General features: G+C 35.9%; 1 protein-coding gene across 1 annotated transcript in view; it reads left to right on the top strand.

The window, feature by feature from the left end:
* The first annotated feature begins 19,107 nt into the window (after positions 1 to 19,107).
* gfra2a (GDNF family receptor alpha 2a) overlaps positions 19,108 to 22,248 on the top strand; it is a 179,849-nt gene continuing 176,708 nt past the window's right edge. Inside the window, exon 1 of the mRNA NM_001017996.1 lies at positions 19,108 to 19,198. Coding sequence (NP_001017996.1) covers positions 19,108 to 19,198 — 91 coding nt within the window. The remainder of the gene's footprint in view (positions 19,199 to 22,248) is intronic.

Raw genomic sequence — 22,248 nt, 5'->3', positions numbered from 1 at the left:
CCAAATCACCTGTACCGCATGTTTTTGGACTGGGGGAAACCGGAGCACCCGGAGGAAACCCACGTGAACACAGGGAGAACATGCAAACTCCACACAGAAACGCCAAGGCTCGAACCAGCAACCTTCTTGCTGTGAGGCGACAGCACTACCAACACATATATATATATATATATATATATATATATATATATATATATATATATATATATATGTGTGTATATGTGTGTGTATATATATATATATATATATATATATATATATATATATATATATATATATATATCACACTTCCTGCCTTTTTTTAGATTTGAATTTGAGTTGCATTAAAATTATTAATCATCTGACTGGCTGAATACCAGATTGATAGATTGATTGATTGATTGATTGATTGATTGATTGATTGATTGATTGATCGATGGATTGATTGATTGATTGATTGAAACTTGTATTCATTATATATTTCAATCAATTACATTTCTGACTAAATTTGATGTAAACAAAACAAACAAAATTAATCTGGCCACTTCCTGCCTTGAAGTCTTAATTATTTTAATATTGATTTTAATATTTAATTTGCATGGTTTGAAGAAAATGTTGTCGTCTTTAATTAAAATAATCATATTTGTTTTTTTACTGTTTCATCCATCACTATTAGGCCCACACAGAATCTGCGCTTGCAAGTATTCACAGATTTCGGCACATTTTTAGCCAATCGTTGATTCTATTTATTTACTTGTGTAAATGTGCGTATATTTATATTTATTCCATTTTTGAATTAATTTCAGTAATAATATTGACAAATATGAAAATGATCATTTGATTTATTTACAATACAGTTTGTAAAGTAACATGTTCTGTCTTTTAGCAGATATATTATATAAGAGACTTGCTTTGTTTAATAATTAAGTGGATCTAATTGGATTTGCATTGTAAACATTAAATAAAAGTAAAAAATTTATTATTTTTTTATTTTATATTAATTTTTAGTTATGATACTCCCAAAATCAGTCTGCATATATCCACAGATTTTTTACAAAATTCTTAGCAGAAATAGCAAAAAGAAATTCTCAGATTCTGTCTGGCCCTAATCATTACCCAGCAATGATCTGCACGGAACCTTTCCCCCCCTCCCCATTTTATCAACAACAGAAACTATTTGACTCTGAAAATCTAAGATCAAACAGCAATGTTTGTGGCTCTCAGTTTTTCCCTCTGGCTGTCAGATGAACTGTGTATTCATTTTCCTTCCAGAGATAACAAGAAGGTCAGAGACTGTAAATTGGAATTCATCAGAGTCCTTCCCCATGCACAAGCAAACAGATAGGCAGGATCACAGAGGTCCTCCATGTAGGAGCAACAGTGTACCTGACATGACCTTGTCTGTGTATCGGCTCTGGTCGTGCACAGCCCTGCAGAGGAGGAGAGTTCAAGAGCAGACCACCGTTCTCTATTCATCAGCATCCAGGAGAGAGCTAGGTGATACAGTACAATACATGGTTATGACTCTGATAAGCAGTATGTTTACATGGACATCAGTGATCTAATTATCTACCTGATTCTGAATAAGGCATAATTATGTGCCACGCTAGAACAGAATTCTAAAACTGCTAGAATTGCCAAAAAAGGAATTCTGACTCTTCATACTAGACTGTACTTAATGTCAGGTCATATTTAAATCATATTTTGTCATAAATTAGTGCTATTTTGAAGCTTCAAGTGAGGGTTTAGAATGAAGTTATTATGTAAGAGCTGCTATCCCCAATAGAGTCTGGCTGCAGATTTGCAGTTGCACCTTCAGGCTTGCACACTCGGACTTGCACGCTCAGGCAACCGTGCTTCCTCTGCAAGTGACATCATTTACAATCCCCACCTGTGGCCGCTTGCATGAAAGTCCTTGAGTAATTTAACTTAAAGGGGCACGAAACCCCAAAACACATTTTTTGAGCTGTTGACGGTCGTATATGTGTCGCCACACTGCTAAAAACACTATTAGGACACATATATTTCACTAAAAAGTAAAAAATTGGTTGTTTTTGCGTTATTTGGAGCAAATTCGTACTTCAAGCAAATTTTTGAAGCTGCGTCACGGCCATGAGATCTTAGCGTGTATTCCAGCGTGTGGACTGGACATCTGTACCTGGGAGTACCTTATGAAATCTCGGAGTGTGCTGCATTTATTCATGAGTAAGACTTGGTTCAAACCAATCAGTGCGCTCTATTGCGTATGCGGTGCAACTTCATTAATATGCATGATCGCCTCAAAGACCTTTTACAGTGTTCGGACGGCAGAGAGACACCACAATGTGTTGCCAAGCAGGAGAACAAGAATTGCTTGCAGATATGGGTCGTCAGTGTTGCTTTTATAATTTGCTGCAGTGAAGGTGTTGTTTTAATTTTCCTTCTATGAGAGCGCAACTGGACTCACGTTTGGATTACAGTGCACGCGACGCTCGACAACAATACGTGTCTAAAGAACATTGTTTACCTGAGAAGTTTTCTCATCTGGAAATGGTGAAATCCGGATTTGCCGCTCGTCTTCTTTTAATAAAGACGCAGCTCCAGTTGGTGTTGAATGTCCTGTCTCTACAGATTTGGTAAGTGAGCGACTAGTGGTCTTTGTTTATTTATTCAGAGGCAAAGTTAGTTCGTTACTACTCAGTACTCTTTCAGTGTTTAAAGACGGACCTGTCAAATAATTTCTAAGTTAATAAAGTTTACAGTACGTTAATATCACTACAATATTAATATGGACTGAAAAATCAGCTGTAAATGCTGCTCTCCGAGTGTAAACATGTAAGCATCACAATCAAACTAACCGTCGTGTAGGATTTTCGACACATTTTGTGACAGGAATAACACATGGCTTTCTGGCGCTTCCTATCGAGTGCATCTAAGTTACAGAGAAATGCAGAGGTTTTTTTTCCTCTCATTCGCCGTGCGGTAACGAACATTGCATGAAAAATACACGCTTACAGCAATTCCTCGAATCAAATATCTTGTTTGTCATGAGGGGCATGAATGAAAGAGCCAAACTGAAGTCCACCATTTAATAATTTGGCAAATAATTTGATTACTGATGTCTATGAAAACACAATCACTGTCTTTCTCCTCTGCGTCTGCGTGTTTGATTTGCCCCTGTAAAAATCAGCGTGTGCCCAAACCGACACTCCCATTTGTATGCAAATTGTTTATGGACCTTCTCTTTTTCCCTCCTTCGACACTCCCCCCTAAACAGAGCTAGACACACCCACTTTCCTGACTTTTTCCAAAGTAGAGGTATGAAAAAACACTGCAGAAACAGGGGGGTTTCATGGCCCTTTAAGGGTGTCCCTGAGGGGGAAAAATCCCTAAGGTAAGGGATTTCATTAGGTTTGTTTCAACACTTCTTATCTGTCACCCTTACCTAAGTGCCTTTTTGCCGATTTCTTTCTGTTAAGTGAGTCGATATGTTCCGATCTCGGGATTATGTTTGAAGGACTTAAGGAACTAGACTGAGGCCCCGTTTACACTAGTGCGTTTTAGTTTTAAAACGGCGTTGTAGAATGAAAACGATCTGCGTCCACACTCGCGTTTTACCCAGCGTTTCTGAACAGCTCTCCGTCCACACCAAAACGCTGAAAAGGCACATCACGTGACCACACACACACTCTCGGGCAAGCGCTCCAGCATTTCTACCCAGATGAGAGCTCTGCTTGTCGGGCTGCACATCACGCATCTCCCGCTGGATCTAATCTCACTATATTTGCTAAACGTGATATTTCATTCATGTTGTTGTCTTTATCTGACGACATAGGCCAATTCCCTGACTTTGGTCATTGGAATCTATTAAGTTACTTGTTCACAGGTAACATGTTTTGGTTAAGCGCAAAGATAAGTTAATGATTAATCCAGGTACATTGACTGATCGCTCGTCTTTATTTCCTACAATGTTTAAACTTATTGCATGTTATACTTTTATAATTATCGATTATTAAAACTGATTTTCAACAAAAGAGAGGGTGCGTTTCGTATTTTCACTGAAATTGAAAGGAGGCAGTTGTTATCGGCTCCGTTTTGTTATAAATATCCACACAGTGAAGATGACGCTCATATATGCAGCACGACGCCTCAACATTTCTGCTGTCTGTTAAGTTGCTAATATTAAAAAGAAAATAGGCAGTTCCTTAAATCATGTTTACATTTTATTGTTGAGAAAGTGAAACAACGTAGCCAAGGTGATATCAATGAAGTTATAAAGTACACTGTTCCCTTTGAAGATTTACCCGTGTCCTCGGTATGTTTTCCATATCAAACTGAAAAGGGGTAGACTGCAGCCTTGATCAAACTTGCGAAGTCTTAACTTACAAGAAGAGGATGCATGACTGAACTGTGTGGGCTACTTAATATTGAGGGAAAAGCCCCAATCAGATAGGCGAATGTCTGCAGCCCCGCCTCCGTTTTCAGATGTCTCCGTCTTTCCCCATCCACACTGAGACGGAGCAGCAGCGTTTTAGAATGAAAACGAACTCTCCAGCGTTTTCAAAAAGCTCAGTTTTCGGCGCTCGAGAACTCCGGCGTAGTGTGGACGGATGGCGTAACCGTAGCAAAACTTATGCGTTTTCAAACTAAAACGCACTAGTGTAAACGGGGCCTGAGATCCAGTGGCACCGTGGGGGGTCCTTGCGTCGTCATCCCCAATCCACTCCTCACACTTTTCAGTTTCTTCCACCCCGCAACCACCCTGCTCTTCTGTTTGTAAATGCTTTCAACCCCTGCCCCCCCACTGCGTCTCTTCAGTTTGTAAGGTACATCCAACCCATCAACACCAGCCCCCTCAAAACTCACTATCTAAAACTGTCAATATCAACACAAACGAACTGGAAACTTACTTGTGGTTTATTTGTGTTGATTTCAAGTGATGTGACAGGTGCAGTTGTCGATTGTAAATGACGTCACTTGCATAGGAAACGTGGGTGCCTGAGCGTGTAAGCCCGAAAGTGCAAGCCTGAAGGTGCAAGTAGAACTCTGCAGCCAGACCCTTCTCGCTATCCCTGAAGTCGTGCTTTCTTTGTGTCTGCATGGCAAAACTGGGCAACTGATTTTATTTCTCCCTTCTCACTGCAGTGATGTTTTAATAGTCTAAATGTCAACAAAAAAAGGATTAAAATGGATTTTGCAAATACAAAAACATTGTGAATTTTGTATATGATTACATCTCCATGTTTCCACAATAAGCTACATTTTTACTTTAGAACTTTTCAATGCTCTAGAGTTATAGGAAACCTGTACAGTCACTATCAGATTTAATTATTGATTCTTCAAAATATTAAATATATTAATATATTATGTTGGCATGGGTAAAGATAAACAATTGTTTTCTTATCATGTTCCTATTTTGTATGTGAAGTTTATGTATAAACAAATTTCGAGAGGATCACGTGCTTATGATTGCTAGTTGCTGGATCCGCATTATCCAATTCACTACGCTCCAATCAGATGACTCCTAAACTACTATAAATACCCTGGGTTTTTATTCCACTGCTATCTTTGTTTTGAAGAGTCCCCCCTTCCACCCCTACTCCTCCTTCTTAGATGGGTGACACGGTGGCCCAGTGCGTAGCACTGTTGCCTCACAGCAAGAATGTCTCTGGTTCCAGGCGTTACCAAACCAGCAGACATTTCTGTGTGGAGTTTGTACTTCTCCCCGTACTCACGTGGGTTTCCCCCGGGTTCCCCGGTTTCCTCCCACCGCCTAAAAACATGCAAATAAGTTAATTGAATAATCTAAATTGGCACCATAGATATGCTTCTAGTACGTAGTTATCCTCAAGAGCAATTACTTACTGTTCATTGGTTACTACAGCAGGGGAGTTCTCAAGATCTACCTGAGCTCAAGCTCCCCTCCCGCCTTGCAACGGGAGGGAGCCCTGGGCTCGAGGATCTCATAAGCTCAGGGCTCTCTCCCGGGACAGCATGCCAAACAAGCTTTTATAATTAATCATCAGCTAAGGGTGAACTCTTGAAGCTATAGTAAATTGATTAAATAATGGCAAGTATTGTATTTTATATATAAGTATTTTATTTCTAATTTATGTAAATGTATTGCTTAAAAGCCATGCTCTTGACCACTTGACCAATACTGACCACTGCATACTGTTTGAAAAAAGCATATGGTTTCTTAATTAGAAATAAAGGCACAGTGTTTATTTATATTCAGAAGGAGAGTTTTCTTAGTTTGTCATTTTGATATTGACTAATTCTTCCCTTTGCACCAGTGTAACCATGAACATTAAACCCAGATTTGTTTTTGAACGAGTTTAGCACAGCTTGAGGACATCTGCTTTTTCCTCTCTAGTTACACTGATGCCTGATGTTCACATTAGATCATTTACAGTAGCAGAACATAGTTTAAACCACCATCATGTACCCTTGCCAAATTAAATTTGTCTTATTTAGGAGAACCTGATTGCATTTTGTCGATCTAAAATTACAAAATGATCATATTGGCCTGGTGCAGGACTGGTCATAAAGGGTTTATTCAGAAGGTTAAAATACTGGTTCTGCATGCACCTAAATGTATAAGATCCCTTTAAGATCATCTTTTGTTGTTGTGTCTATTTATTTATTTATTTATTTATTTATTGTTTAAGTAGTTTGACATTATTTTATCATTGTAATTATACACTTAAAATTACCCCACAATGACAGTGAGTCAAGATCAATAGCTATGTTTCCACCCACTTATTTTTATGCGCATTTTGGATATGCACATCAAATTTGAAAATGCGCACAAAAAAATTTGCATAAAATACAATATAAACACTTTTACCAAACAAATTCCAGTATGTGTATTAAAAAAGGTCATGTGACGATTGTGTTCTCTTTGACTTGTTGGATGGAAATGTTGCTTTATTTGAAAATCTTAATTCAATATTTCAGTTTTACACATAAAGGTAATTCGCATTTTTGGATGGAAACATAGCTAATGATGCATCTCCTATAATATCAGAAGAGATAAAATATTATATTATTACATTAAGGAAAATATTTAATTAAAAATAAATTAATTCTGCATATAAGAAACTTTTTATACTTTAAAATATTTTAAAAAAATTATTGTTTAGTTTTAAAATTTGAGCATTTTTTTCAAAAAAAAAAAAAAAAAATATATATATATATATATATATAAATTGTTTTCATCAAACAAACAGTACAATTAAAGATCAATATGCACAACATTAGCTCACATGGCTTGACATTTGGCATGCAATGTCAATCCCTGATGTCCTATCAAATTCTATGAGCGCACTGGCAAATAAAGATGGCCAGCAACCATTGGTCAATGGAGTCTGAGCATCTTTTTAATGTTAAAGTTGGCATGAAAAGAAAGTAAAGATTTTATTTTTATTTTCTCCACCTGAAATAGTTTCTAAAATAAGGCAAAAAAAAATGTAGGGTGGGGTCTGATTTTGTAATTTAAGAACCAAGTGGATCACAGAAGATTGCAAACAATTGGACAATCAATAAAAATAACAAGCCTTCCCAGGGGTAAGAAAGATTATTATTACAAATTATGAGGACAAATTCATTTTTACAAAGGAATGAAGTAACAAGCACCACTATATGCACATAAAACACGAAGAGTAAATATTGATTTAATGTTGACTTCAACACAGGCTATTGGACCAAACCTAGATGGGTCTGTTTGACTAGAAGTCTGTGTGAGGGATGGATGGATGGATGGATAGGTGGGCCTGCCTCAAATTTCACAAAATGTTTCAGACAAATACCATATATTCATATCATAATTCAGATTTTTTTATTCTGAACAACTATGCATCAAGATCCACTGCTGTCAAATGAAAAATATTTTCTGTCATTTATATAGCGCTTGGTGGTTCATTCCGCTGTGGTGACCCCTGATTAATAAAGGGACTAAGCTAAAAAGAAAATAAATGTATGAATATAAAGCACTTTTCTGGACACTCAAAATGATTTTTAACGACCTATTTTCAGGACCATGGCTAAACATCTCATCCAAAAGACAGCACTCACTGACAGTCGAGTCCCCTTCACTATACTGGGGCATAAGGACCCACACAGATTGCAAGTTGAGCACACCCTGCTGGCCTCACTAATTTCGAGCAGCAACCTAGCTTTCCCATGTGGTCTCCTATCCAGATACTGACCAGACACAGCCCTGCTTAGCTTTAGTGGGCAACCATATAAGAGATGCAGAAAGCTAGCTGCGGGTGATAAAGTCTCTGATATGTTGTCGAAAATCTCTGGACTTATGAGATTAATAACAACAGACATAAAAGCATTTGGACAGTTTTAGTAGAGTAATTTAGTATATAGCTACAGGTTGTATCTTTGTGTCACTTTAATAAGTTGACCCCTTCATTTAACATTTTAAATAACAATTTTAATCCATTAAATGGTTTGTCTATATTTGACCCAAATTTGGGTTAAAACAACCAATAATTTTTTATACATTTTAGTGTATGTACATGCATGATTTTCAAATATTTTATTGATTTATTGGTTGGTTGATCGAATGATTGTTTTTTCGTTGATCATTATAGTCCCTTTCGAAAGTTTTTATATTCAGTTGAGCAAAAATACTGCTTTTTTTAAAAGGAACAGGCAAGCAATCAATCAAGCAAGCAAGCAATAAATAAATAAACAAATAAATAGAGATAAATAACTTTTAGTTGTAAATGGTGTTAGTGACATAAATTAACCCTTCAACTATAGTTAAAACTACAAATATTAGTTTTTTCTATCTCCTTACTTTAGCAACCTTATATACAAATAGTTAACAAGCCTTCTATGAATGACATTGGAATGATGACTAGTACTGCTTAGACATGATTACATCCCTAAGAAACATAATACAGCTAGGAATAAGGGTGTCTGTTTACAGGGTATTTTTATCCGCTCTCAAAAGCTTGTATAACTCACACATTTGACATCTAAACCAAAGGCATTTTGAAAACATTCCTACTTATCTGCAGATTAACCTAACCCACTGACTGGCCACTAGCATCACTAACATTTCTGGAACAGCTAGCAGCTGTCCCTACATTAATATACAACAGATTACTCTCAGTGCACCATATTTTGATATATATGTAAAACAAAAAAAAAAAGCTCTCACTGAGCGTGCCTCGTTGTAAACAAGCTTTGCCATTAAGCTGAAAGTCCATTCACACCCTTAAAAAAAAAAAACACACACACACACACCATAGAAATAGAATAAAACTGATTCCCCACAAATACTGCAATATAGCCCGAAGGTGTTTTCAACAACATCAAAGAACATCTACTTTCCCTCTTGGCGGTGTGTAATCCCCCTGCGAGTCTGCTGGCGTGGTCTAAATTTGGCTCGGTGGCTCGCTAGACCCAGCAGAGGCTTAATGGCACCAAATCGGTGGGATTCTTACCATGCTGAAATGAAGGACGTTGGCCGAATCAAGGACGCTGCTAGCCTGACAGATTAGACACCAGAGGGATAGAAATGAGACATTAATTAACAGGAAAAACAGATGACGGATGATGCAGGTCCAAAATCTGAGCTGACCATGCCAGCTTTAGCTTCTCATCGCTTGTCAATGTTGAGAGTAACGAAGTAAAAGTAATGAGAACAGTAATATATTACTTTTTGCTGGCAAGCAGTAATATAGCGCATAACTATTTATTTATTTAATTTTATTTAATCATTAAAATCTCAATAATGCAAGTTAAAGCTACCCTTTTTTAACAAATGTACTAGGAAATGTTTGTTTACATCTACATATACGTTTACATCTACTAGATCAAAATGGGTAATAATAATAATAACAATATACGGGTAAAATAACATCTGTGTTTAAAACTCAGAAATGTTAAAGTCTGAGGTCCCACTTTATACTGTGGCCTTAATAATGTATAACTACGCTGAAATTAAAAATTTGTTACAATGGACTTATTGTGCATAAATGGTTTTACATTGTACTTGTGATCGATTGATTGCATAGATGTAATTACATCTGTAATTAATTTCTGTAATTAAATCTTTAAAGATAAAGTTTTATATCTAAGAAAGTTGGAGCTAAACTATCCAGGACATTGGCCCTCCAGGAAAGAGTTTGGACACCCCTGCTTTAAAGCTAGTATTTGAATGATTCTCTAGCGTGATGTCTAAAGCATAGATCTCAAACAATTCCTGGAGCGCCGCAGCTCTTCACGGTTTTGCTTCAAACCAATCAAACACAGCTGATCCAAATAATCAAGGTGTTCAAAAGAGTCATGAAGTTGGTGAGCCTCGCGCCCCCTGCTCCTCCCCATGCTGGAAAATAGCCCCAGCACTCTGGGCAGATGAGCAGGCAAGTCCCTGACTCACGTTAATTCACAAACACTCACCCTCCCTCTCAGAGGTGAGGGCAACTGGACAACGTGCCCCTTCTTCTCCCGGATTTTGGCACTACTGTAATAAAGTTAACGGCCACCTGACCGCCAGGAGGAAGGAGGCAGAGAACCAACAAACTTTTAACAAGTTTTAGGCCCAATCCCAATTCTATCCCTTAACCATTCCCCTTACTCCCAGTTTTCTTTAGCTTGAAGGCGTATGGCTAAGAGTGAGAAGTACTTCGAACAAAGATTTTTTTAAGACCACAATCGAAACCAAGGGGTAAGAAAATTATCTTTGTAAGAAAATTACTCTGGTGTATTCCCAGAATACACCAGCCACAACGATTTTATTGCCACATTAGACCGTTATGATAATATGATATATTCCTTCAGTGAATTCCAGAAGATAAATACCCATAAATACCAAATACCAATACTAAATAACTACAGCAGTCGTGATCATCTGATCTCATATGAAGCAAGAGATTGTGATGACATACGATGACGTGAGCAGGTGCTGTAGAGCTGTCCGAATTCTTATGGGTAAATTTTGAAGCCCTTTCACTCAACCCTCAGTTATAAGGGCCAAGGAGAAGGGGTAGGGGTACAAAAATAGAATTGGGATTTGTCAGGGTTCTGCCACTCTGGTCTTTGTAAATTCTTGTTTTGGTAGCAGAGCTCTGACACTACCCATGTCCGGTCCTGTTTCTGTCTCTGTGTGCGCGCGTGCCGTCAAGGGTGTACGCAGAGTGTGCGCGATGCCGCTTGATGTGGCCGCGCACGCACTGCGTCCGTCAGACGCGCGCGCTCTTGTACTAGTGTCTGTGTTTTCATCTGTCAGCAGCGTGGTGTTTCATTCCCAGCGTCTCAGTCTTGTTGGTTTCGGTTTTGGTCGGCGCTGGGATGAAGCATGCACGCTGCGTGTGTGAGCGCACGGTGAGTGCTTTCATTCATCGTGTGCTCGTGTCTTGCGTCTTTTGTCAAAGCACGTGGCTCTGTGTTTACATTGTGGTCACGTGCTTTTGTCGTGTGCTTCCGTGTTGTGTTATGTGAGCGCATGGCTTGTATTGTCTCTCTGTGTCATGCGCTCTCCCGTCTATTGTCTAGTCCCACCCTCCTTGTTAACCCATCATTAGTTAATTGTGTTCACCTGTGTGTCAATTTACTTTTTGCTTATAATCCCCCTCATGTTTTCAGTCCTTTGCCAGTTCGTCGTCGATTGTTTCCTGTCTTGTGTCCAGCCCTGTCTTGTCCTGCCAGTCCTGCCAGCCCTGTCAAGTTTGTTTTTGCCTTTGTATTCATGTTTTCCCCTTCGGGGTAGTTTTGTTTTGCCTTTTATTTTTATTTGTAGTTTATAATAAATTTTTCTACATTTTTTCTGCAATTGGGTCTGCACTCCTTTTTTTCCCTCACCGTTCGTGACAGGATTGGGCCTTAATGAATACATAAACGCATGGCAGCTCCTCACGGAGACTGCTGTCAAACTAAAAGCAAAAGTAAAACAATATGTCAGGGCCCGGTCCTCTCATGCCTTCCTTTGACATCATTCCTCCTCTTATAGTTCAGAGCTCCTTTCGTGGCCGGTGTGCATCACAGGTGTTTCTTTATATTCACTTACGCGGCAGCCTCGGTCATCTTGAATATTTAAAACAAAAGCTGTCATTTAAAATTAGAACTAGAGCACTGGCTGTTTTCAGACTCTTGTGCAAAACAATATAGCTCACAGAATAATTACATGGCAAAATGAATGTTTGGAAAGTAATAGACATAGGAATATAATGTAACTAATTATTGTGCATTAAATTGACTATAACTAGTATTATATAATGTATAACATTTTTGAAGTACCTTGCCAAACTCTGATGCTAGTATATGTGAAAAAAGCAAGACGACGACGAAGAAATGTGGCCAAATCCCAGGATGACCACTGGGCCATCAGTCAAACTGAAGCGATGGCAATTTTTGTGACTGAACTCAGAAGACAACTGGAGTATTAGAAGAAAGGGCCTGACAGCCAACTTGTACATGTCTTCATCTTCAACTTATAGTCGGGTCATTTTTCACCAGTCCGTTGTCTTGTCTTTCAATAGAGCTGCTGTGTGATTAATGAGAGGTCTGGAATGTGTCTCATACACTGAGACTATTATGTCAAGTGATCTATACAGCTTTTGATGATCAGTCGTTCCTCTCTACAACAACGGGAAATTCCATCTTTTCTTATGAAATTTTGGGACATTAGGAGACTATTTTAGCATTATTATCTAATCCTTTATCTAATGTTTGCTCTGGTGAACTTTTCTCCTCTGTGTTGGGAGTAATTGAACAGGCAATGAGAGATAACTTTAACAATACATCACACAAGCTGCCTGCCGCTGGAGAGGTTAATCGGAGCAACACTCTCATAAAGAAACAGCACACTAGGGGGTTTTATTCTGTGCTTCTGAAACCTCACTGTAGCACCCTATTCAACCCTAATTACTTTTCATTTGTGTTTATTCATTTATATAAAGCTAAACATTTATTGTTCTGATGTTTAAATGGCAATATTTTATTATTTATAAGTTTATATATATATATATATATATATATATATATATATATATATATATATATATATATATATATATATATATATATATTTATTTATTTATTTATTTAGTGGTGTAAAAGAAACAAATTACAAATATTCAAATTACTGTAATTGAGTAGTTTTTCTCAGGAATTGTAATGTGCAAATTCTAAAAATGAGTACTTTTACTTTCCCTTGAGCACATTTTTAGAGCTGTATCTGTACTTTTACTCCACTACTTTCCTTCAACCTGCAGTCACTACTTTGTTTCTTTCTTGTCTATGGTGATTGGCTAAGATAGAAAAAATCAGTCCTACGATTTCTGTCCAATGAAACTGCACATAGACAGTAAACCACATTATACTGAACAATCTCAAGACATGGCTGCTTTAAAAATGCAGCAAACCTTTTGGAAGTATTAAAAATGCCCAAGAAGATGAGCTAAATCTTTACACGCAATGACCCAGAGTTTATAGGCTGCATAAAACTGATGGGAAAATGAAGGAAGTTGACTTTATAATTACTGAAATCACCAAACAGCCTTAAACAATGACCAAATGGAACGAATGAAGAATAGAAGGTAAGGCCGAATGAAGGAAAGGTCAAACAAGAAATGTCGGGAAGTACCGAACGAAGGAAGGAAGGACCAAATGAATGAAGAGTTCAAGGAAGCATTAAGCAAACTAAGGAACGAAGGAAGGAATGAATAAATGAATGAACAAAAAAAAACAAATGCGGAAGGAATAAAAGAACGAATGAAGGAACAAACAAAGGAAGGACCATGAATGAAGGAGTGAACAAACAAACGAATGAATGAAGGACAGAACAAACAAACAATGGAAATAAGGAAGGACCGAATGAAGGAAGGAAGGGCCGAACTAATGACGGTAGGAATGACCAAATTTTGTTAAGGAAGGACTGAACAAACTAAGGAATTAATGAATGAAGGACAGAACAAACAAACAATGAAAGGAAGGTAGGAAGGACCAATTGAAGGAAGGACCTAACGAATGAAAAAAGAACCAAATGAATTAGGGAAGGATTCAAGGAAGGACTGAACAAACTATGGAACAAATTAATAAGTGAATGAATGAAGGAATTAATGAACGAGCAAACAAACAAATGAAAGAATGAAGGACAGAACAAACAAACAATGTAAGGAAGGTAGGAATGAAGGAAGGAAGGACTGAACTAATGAAGGAAGAAAGGACCAATTAATTAAGGAAGAATTCAAGGAAGTACTGAACAAATGTCACATAACCAGCGATCGCTCCGCATTTCCCAGAACTACATTTTCATACATGCACTGTCCCCAGACACCCATGCTAACACATCTAGCTTGATTGCATTCTCACCAGCTGAACCTTGTTAGAGACTGATACACACCCTATTTAACCCACACATTCACTCTTCCAGTTGGCCGAGTTTTGTTAGCTGTACCAGTAGCATTACGAAGCATTTCCCTGTCTTGGTTTCCTGTGTTTGAACTTAGCCTTGCTCATCCGTGTTCTCCTGTTTAGCCGCCTGCCTTTCGACCTGTTGCTTGTTTATATGACTACGATTCTGGATTTGCCTACACATACCCGTTTTTACCTGTATGACCACTGCTTGCCTGACTCTAAATAAACCTGCATATTAGATCTTACCTCCTGTTGTCTCTGTCACTCCACCCCGTCGTTACAACAAACTAAGGAATGAATGAAGGAATGAACAAATGAAAGAATGAACAAAGAACCAAATAAGTAAGGAACAAAATAATTAAGGACCAATAGAATGAGGAAACGAAGGAATGACAAAACAAATGAAGGAAGCCCCAAACAAGTGAAGGAACAAACGATCAAACAATTTAATAATGAAGGAAAGAACAAAAAAATAATGTAAGGAAGGACAGAAGGTAGGAAAGACCGAATGAATGAAGGAAGGAACAAACTATTGAAGGAAGCACACTGAGTTTCAATAATAGGAGACCTTTGTAAAATTAGCCCTCCTGTGAAATTTTCCAAGGGATGTTTAAAAGAGCAAGGTAATATGCACAGTAATTTATATTAGATATGTATTTTCTTTGGAAATAGTATTACTTATTTTTGGCTGGAATAAAAGCAGTTTTTTATGAATAATAATAATAATAATTATATATATATATATATATATATATATATATATATATATATATATATATATATATATATATATATATATATATATATAATTTTATTTTATTTTTTTATTTTTTTATTTATTTTTTGGTCAATAATTTTAGCCCCTTTATTGATAAAAAATTTCAAGTACAAACTTTGTGACCACACATACTTTTTTATACCTAATATGTTGTGGTTAAACATACTTCTTTGTTTTGTCTCAACATACAAGCATGTTAAAATGTCTAAAAGTTTGTGAGGGAATTCTCTGAAGGTGAAAATGTCAAGGCATCGACATTTTAGCTTGTTTTCAAGATGCCATGACCTTTGATGTTAGAAAGATCACTGAAAGTGTCATCAGGCTGGTTATTATTACTTTGAAAAAATACTTTTCCATTTTTTTATTTGTTTATTATATACATTTCCACTTTGGACAACATTGTTGGTTGTTTTATCCACTAAACTGGATAACAATATGTTTTGATTTGTACTTCTGATCACAACTCATCTTTTGGACTACAACTTTCTCCCGTTCCTGCCTCTTTTATTCTTTGTTTACCAGCCTTAAATGCCATAGAACGTCATTAGAAAATATTTTGACATAATTCTGAGAGTCAGTGAACATTTTGACAGCTTTTCTAATTTATGACCCGAGGAGGTCAATAATACCTGTTGAAATCTCTCCATTAATATTCCCATTCTTTAAATGTCATAACTCAACACATCTATAGCCTCAGGACATACAGAATGTGATTTAAAATATGGCTTATCTCACCATAAAAAAACTGCATTAAGAGCATAGTGCTAATGAATGCCATAAACCTTACTATAAGTATATGTGATATCAAAAACAGCAGACTGATAATCTAACATTAAATACCCTTATATTACCTGTACAGTATACTACAATACTAAATATTAAGAACTATATAGTATATGTATGTCTAAAAGATACAAAGTTATATTATTTGAAAAACAGTAGGCAGATGATGTATAGATTTATTCTGAAATGCTTAACCACTATAGACGTTGCTATGTGTCTAGCCATATGGCCATAAAAGAGGATTTGTAAATGCCAGTAATGTGATACTGGAATGTCAGTAAACTATATTGGTGATACAGGTGATGTGACAGTAACAATATGGTGGATGTTGTACATCCACATATCATTCAAATTAACTATATTCATTGAAAAGCATATATTGTTTTTCATATATTTAGTTTTTAATCCTTATGTACTGTTGGGGATGTTTTCATCCATTCAGCCATAACTTTTTTCTATTTCTCAAGTAGCAGAATGATTTTGTTGACAAATATTATTTAAAAAAAATGCTTGTAGTTAAAAAAAAAGAACTCAACTATACACTCAGGGCAAATGTACTACCCTTTTGTTATGTTAGGGATGAAAACATCCACTAAATTAAACTGCTGTAAAATGCATCAGATATATATAAAAAATATTTTGACATAATTCTGAGAGTCAGTGAACATTTTGACAGCTTTTCTGACTTATGACCCGAGGAGGTCAATAATACCTGTTGAAATCTCTCCATAATTATTCCCATTCATTTCAATGACATAACTCGACACATCCATAGCCTCAGGACATACAGAATGTGATTTAAAATATGGTGGATGTATGTATGTATATATATATATATATATATATATATATATATATATATATATATATATATATATATATATATATATATATATATATATATATATATATACTGTATATATATATATATATATATATATATATATATATATATATATATATATATATATATATATATATATATAATTTTTTACTTTTTTTATAAATCTGTTAACAAACCTTAGTCCTGATCAAAATTACTAAATTGCTTAGAAAATTTACAGAATTTGAACTCTTTAATTGCCAAATTCATAAATGACATCACTCATTTATAGTGAAAACACACAGAATGACATATTTTAAACATAAAAAGTAATTGCGGACTGGATTTTGTTTAAACTTTTATCAAAATCTTGGACATGTGAAACAATATTGCCTTTGATTAATTTTCATTTAGTTTCATCCTGTTGGTGGCTGTTTTGCTCCACTGACTTCCATTATAACCACATTTTTGATTACAAAACCATGACACCATATAATCATTTATTTTTGATTGTTGGTGGTTTTCCCTTTTGGGAAGAGGTCAAATATGTCATTTTTACTGTTGATCATTAGTTGGAACCATTAACTTTTTAGATAGGCCTGTGACACAAAAGAAAACAAATAAAATCTTATTTTCTAGATTTTATATAAGGGATAATAGCAAATTAAAGTGTATGTATGTGTATGTCTGTCTGTGAGTCAGTGAGATAACCTTTACTCAATTACCTTGATGTGTCTGAAAAAAATCTAAATATGCATCTCAGCTCTTAGAACTACATGGAGTAAATAAAAACAAAGGCTGTGTGTTTATGCACCAAATGTGGTTATAGGAGAAGAGAGAGAGAGAGAGAGAGAGAGAGAGAGAGAGAGAGAGAGAGAGAGAGAGAGAGAGAGAGAACTATTGAACAAAAACATGATAGTACTGTACATGCTCAGTTGATATATTGTACATACCATTTTTTGGCAACTAAACAGCAATGTCAGACTACATGTGCACAAATGCATATAGCGTTTCAGTCTTTACAAAGTAACATCATCTACTACTGGCCAACACGTTATTATAATACAATATGTGAACAGTGTGAACAATATGTTAAGACAACATTGACGTCTGAGCAATATAAAAGCACTTTAACACATGCAATTGAATGAATATTTGTGATAGGCTACTCTACTAATTGCCCACACCCATAGCTTACAAACGATTTACCATGGTTTATTAATTGTAATTCACAAAAAATAACCTCTTATTTCACATTACATAAAATTGTTTTTTACAAGGAATTAAATAATTTTTTCAGTCACCTTTCTATAAATGCAGACACGTTTTCTTTTGACGTCAATCCTTCACTGCAATATTTACATCAGACTGGCAAACAGCCCAATTATGATGATTTCACACACCATGCAGCTTATTATATCAGATGATTACATGCATTGACCTCTGCAAGTCACGGGATGATGCAAATGATGACGATGCTGTCATCTTTTTTTTTCACAACACACAGGGTCTCATGACGTATGTATACTACTCCTAAATCCGAGACATATGGTTTTCAAAAATATAAATAATAAAACAAACAAACAAACAAACCCATAATAAATAAATAAATAAATAAATAAATAAATAAATAAATAAATAGCTGCAATTATCAGTTCATTAAATCCCCGGAAAAAAAAAAAAAGATTTTCACTGATGGATCTACTATTTTTATTTACACAATTGCAAAAGGGAGCCACTCTTGTCAAAACTTACATTAATATTTTTGCTCTAAAGCTAGTTATCAAATGTACAGTGAGTCAGCTCGACCGGTTGTTTGTCCGCGCTTTGATTAACTCATCCGGCCCCGGATCATTTAACATGTGGGCTGGAGGCTGGAGCGCGTAACGGGGGCACGTGTGCTCGCTTATGCGTCTCTCATCAGGAGCGCTCCAGCCTCCGCCAGAGACAGAAGTGCGTCCGCAGCTCTCCTCCATCCCGAAGTTTCTCACTGCCTTTGCTTAGGAATTCTATCTTGGAGACAAACGGAAGCGGGAATATCCTGTAAAGGAGCATTGCTTTTAGAAAGCCAGACATTTCAGTCCTGCGTCCTTTGCGTTTATACAACATCCATCAGCGTTGGGAAATATGCGCCTGTTCACACGAATCCACCACGAGTAAACGCTTCCTACGGAAACCTGGGGTTTAGTTTCCCTCCTAAGCGGAATAGAGAACTTTTCCCTCTGTATATGAGGCTTTGGATTATTTAGAAGGGGAGAAAAGTAAAGAATCATGGTCCGACAAACGCTGGATACAATTTGGGATTTTTAAGGTCATAGAGCGTTTAGAGCAGCATCGGTATTTTAGGAGGACTAAGCAGAATCCAGTTATTTGGAGGGAACATATGACAGCACGAGCGGCTCCCTTTTACGCACGCGGGTTCCTTAGCAGAAACAGAAACATGTATATCTATATCGGCTTTCTGCTCTTTTTAGGTGAGTTTTTGGTTTACACCCTTTTTTTGCAAGATTGTTCTTTTTTACTTTAGTCGATGACAACAAAATATACCCTGATGAAATTCAGTTTAATTTTGTGTTTGATTATTTAAAGTCAATCTATAAAACGCGTTAATGGTTTGAGTGAATTGCATTATTTTAATAGTTTGAGAAGTTGCCTCAGATTAAGGTGAGGTCAAGTTCGATTGGCTAGCGCATCAAACGATAACAAAACATTTCAGTTCTCATGGAAATCGGAATGAATATAACTTCAAGTACTGCTTTCCTATTTAAATATGCTAATTATGCAAGTTGCACGAGCTGCGTTTCTTTCTTAATGACCCCCCGATCACGTTATCTAATAGTTTTGCATGGTGTCTAATTTGTATCAAGTGGTTAGATTTCCACTCATTAAAATAATTAGTAAAATATTTCAACAAAGGTGAGATTTATCAAGGTCACTTGTAGGTTTATCACTGGCCACTGCACTGACAAGAATGCTTTCTGCGCACCATAGATGAAACTTAAGCTGAATATTTAAACACTCTGCAGAACATATCAACCATATAGACATTCTGAAATTGATACTGAACCTTCAGCTAGACTTTGCATAGTTTAACAGTGCAGTTTTGCAGTAAAATTATGTTAATTCTGATGCAGACCTGATTGTAATTAATACTGTAAGTAATATTAATATCAGCAATATACTGAGATGTAAAACATAACCTTGCTATATATATTTTTTTTTCTTTCATATCTTGTTTCATAGTCTGAGTTTTATTATTATTTTTTTTTTTTAGGTATGTTTATTAGTATTTTCCCAAAGCATCCATCATTGATTCGTTAAAGGGTGTGTCTGAATATTTCTAGTTCCCCCAATTGACATGCTGTGAACAGTTTAAAGGGGGAAATAAATAAATAAATAAATGAGATCGGTAAGAATTCTGATGTATTTACACCTGTAGGTGTCACTGGTGGGTTGCACCTCTGTTATAATGACCCAATGACCAAATGCATTTGCATATGAAAAAAAGAAAAAGAAAAAAAAATAGACACAGAGAAATATTAAACCTCTTATAGTGCAATTTTTAGCCATTAATATATGAGGAGAGAATAAAGAGCATTTGTCAGCCACTAATTAAATCCCTTTTATCACAAATAGGCCTATTTAAAAACAAAAGACTGTCACTAATCATTTGTGACTCATGCCAGAATAGTTATTCGTCTTTTGTGTGATGTATATGATCTTTTACTCTTTGAGGCATGTGTTTTGTACTTGGACACCATTCCAAGCTGTCAAGTGATCTCTGTGATTTATTATAATGATCGCGCAATAATCTGGTCATTGCCACTGGTTTGATGGTCTCTAAATTGCGCTCTTTGGCCTGGCTAGATATTCTGTACAATTACTTTAATTCTATTATGGAAAAAAAAAAAAACAAGACAATGATATAGATTAATAGATGCAATCTTTTAAAGCAGGATCACAGTTTTATCACAGTTCTTTTATTAATTCCCCCTTTATAATTGTAAGTTAAAATCCCAAAAATTTGGCTTATTTATTAGTTATATAAAAATATAAATTCGAATTTTGGGGTGTAAAATCAGAATAGGAAGGAAACCTCGAAACTCGCAAGAAAATATATCTAGAAAGATACAATTCTGAGATTAAAGTGAGGCATAAACATCTTGCAATTCTGTTTTTTTTTCCCAAACGCATATTTGTGACTTTTGTAAGATTTGTGACTTTTGTTAGAAATTCTGAGTTGATTTAGTACAATTCAGACTTTATTTCTCTTAATTGTTACATTATTTGTTGAACTTGTGAATATTTTTGCTTTTTAAAAAAAAACTTTTTTTAACTTAATTTTTCACAATTTTGTCTTAAAATTTCTGTTTACATCTGTCAATTTTGTCTTGAGTTCTCACAATTCTGATTTGTTTTTATCTTCAATGACTTACTTTTTACAGAATACTGTGTTTTCATATAACAATTCTGACTTTTTTTTTCATAAGAATCTCAACCCTTTCAGTTCCAGTTTTGCGAGTTTATAAGATTTGTTTTCATCTCTGGCTTTATTTCTTTCTGTAACTTTGACCATCTCAAAACTGCAACTTTATATTTCTGTCTATATTTCTCACATTTCTAACTTCATTTCTCAGAATTTTTACAATTTTTTGCAGTTGTGTCATGGCTTTCTTTCAATTCTGATTTTATTTCCCCTCAAAACATTGGCAGCACTGTAAAAAACACTGGTTTCTACACAATTCTTTTTGATTTCGATTGAAGTGGTGTTAGTGAGACCAGCAGGGGGCACTCAATCTGCTGTCTGTGTGGGTCTTATCACCCCAGTACATTGTTGGGGACACTGCTATATAGTGCCATCTTTCGGATGAGACGATAAACTGAGGTCCTGACTTCCTGTGGTTTGTTAAAAATCCCATGATGTCCTCTGAAAAAGAGTGGGGGTTTAACCCCGGGCATCTTTGTAAAATTTGCCCACTGTCCACCATGGCCTGCTAATCATCCTCATATCATAATTGGCTTCATTGCTGTCTTCTCTCCACCAATCAGCTGGTGTGTGGTGTGCGCTCTGGCGCAATAGGGCTGCCTTTGCTTCATCCAGGTGGATGCTGCACACTGATGGTGGATGAGGAGATTCCCCCCAAAAGTAGAGCGCTTTGAGTTTCCAAAAAGCAATATATAAATATAAGAAATTATTATGTCATTCCTACACAAATGCATTAAGTGAACTAAATTGTTTTTAGAAATATAAGTGCTTTGAACATAAAACTATAAGGCTTTCCCCTCAAAAAAACACATTATTAAAAACACATTAATAATATTTTTGGAGTGCGTCTTCATGAGTAATTTGTTCATAATGTAGGCTTCATTACAATTCTTTCAAATCTGTCTCAATTTCTCACAACTTACAACAAACTATAATCTCAGAATTCTGAGCAAAAAAAAAGCCTAAACTGAGAGACAAAAAGTTGTTTTATCCAGTATCAGAAGTGGACTTCAATAGTTAGACTTCAGTAGTGTTCAA

This window comes from Danio rerio, chromosome 8 (assembly GCF_049306965.1).
Source record: "Danio rerio strain Tuebingen ecotype United States chromosome 8, GRCz12tu, whole genome shotgun sequence".
Lineage (NCBI taxonomy): Eukaryota > Metazoa > Chordata > Actinopteri > Cypriniformes > Danionidae > Danio > Danio rerio.
Note: the sequence above shows the minus strand (reverse complement) of the source record. Positions and strands in the feature narration are given on the sequence as shown.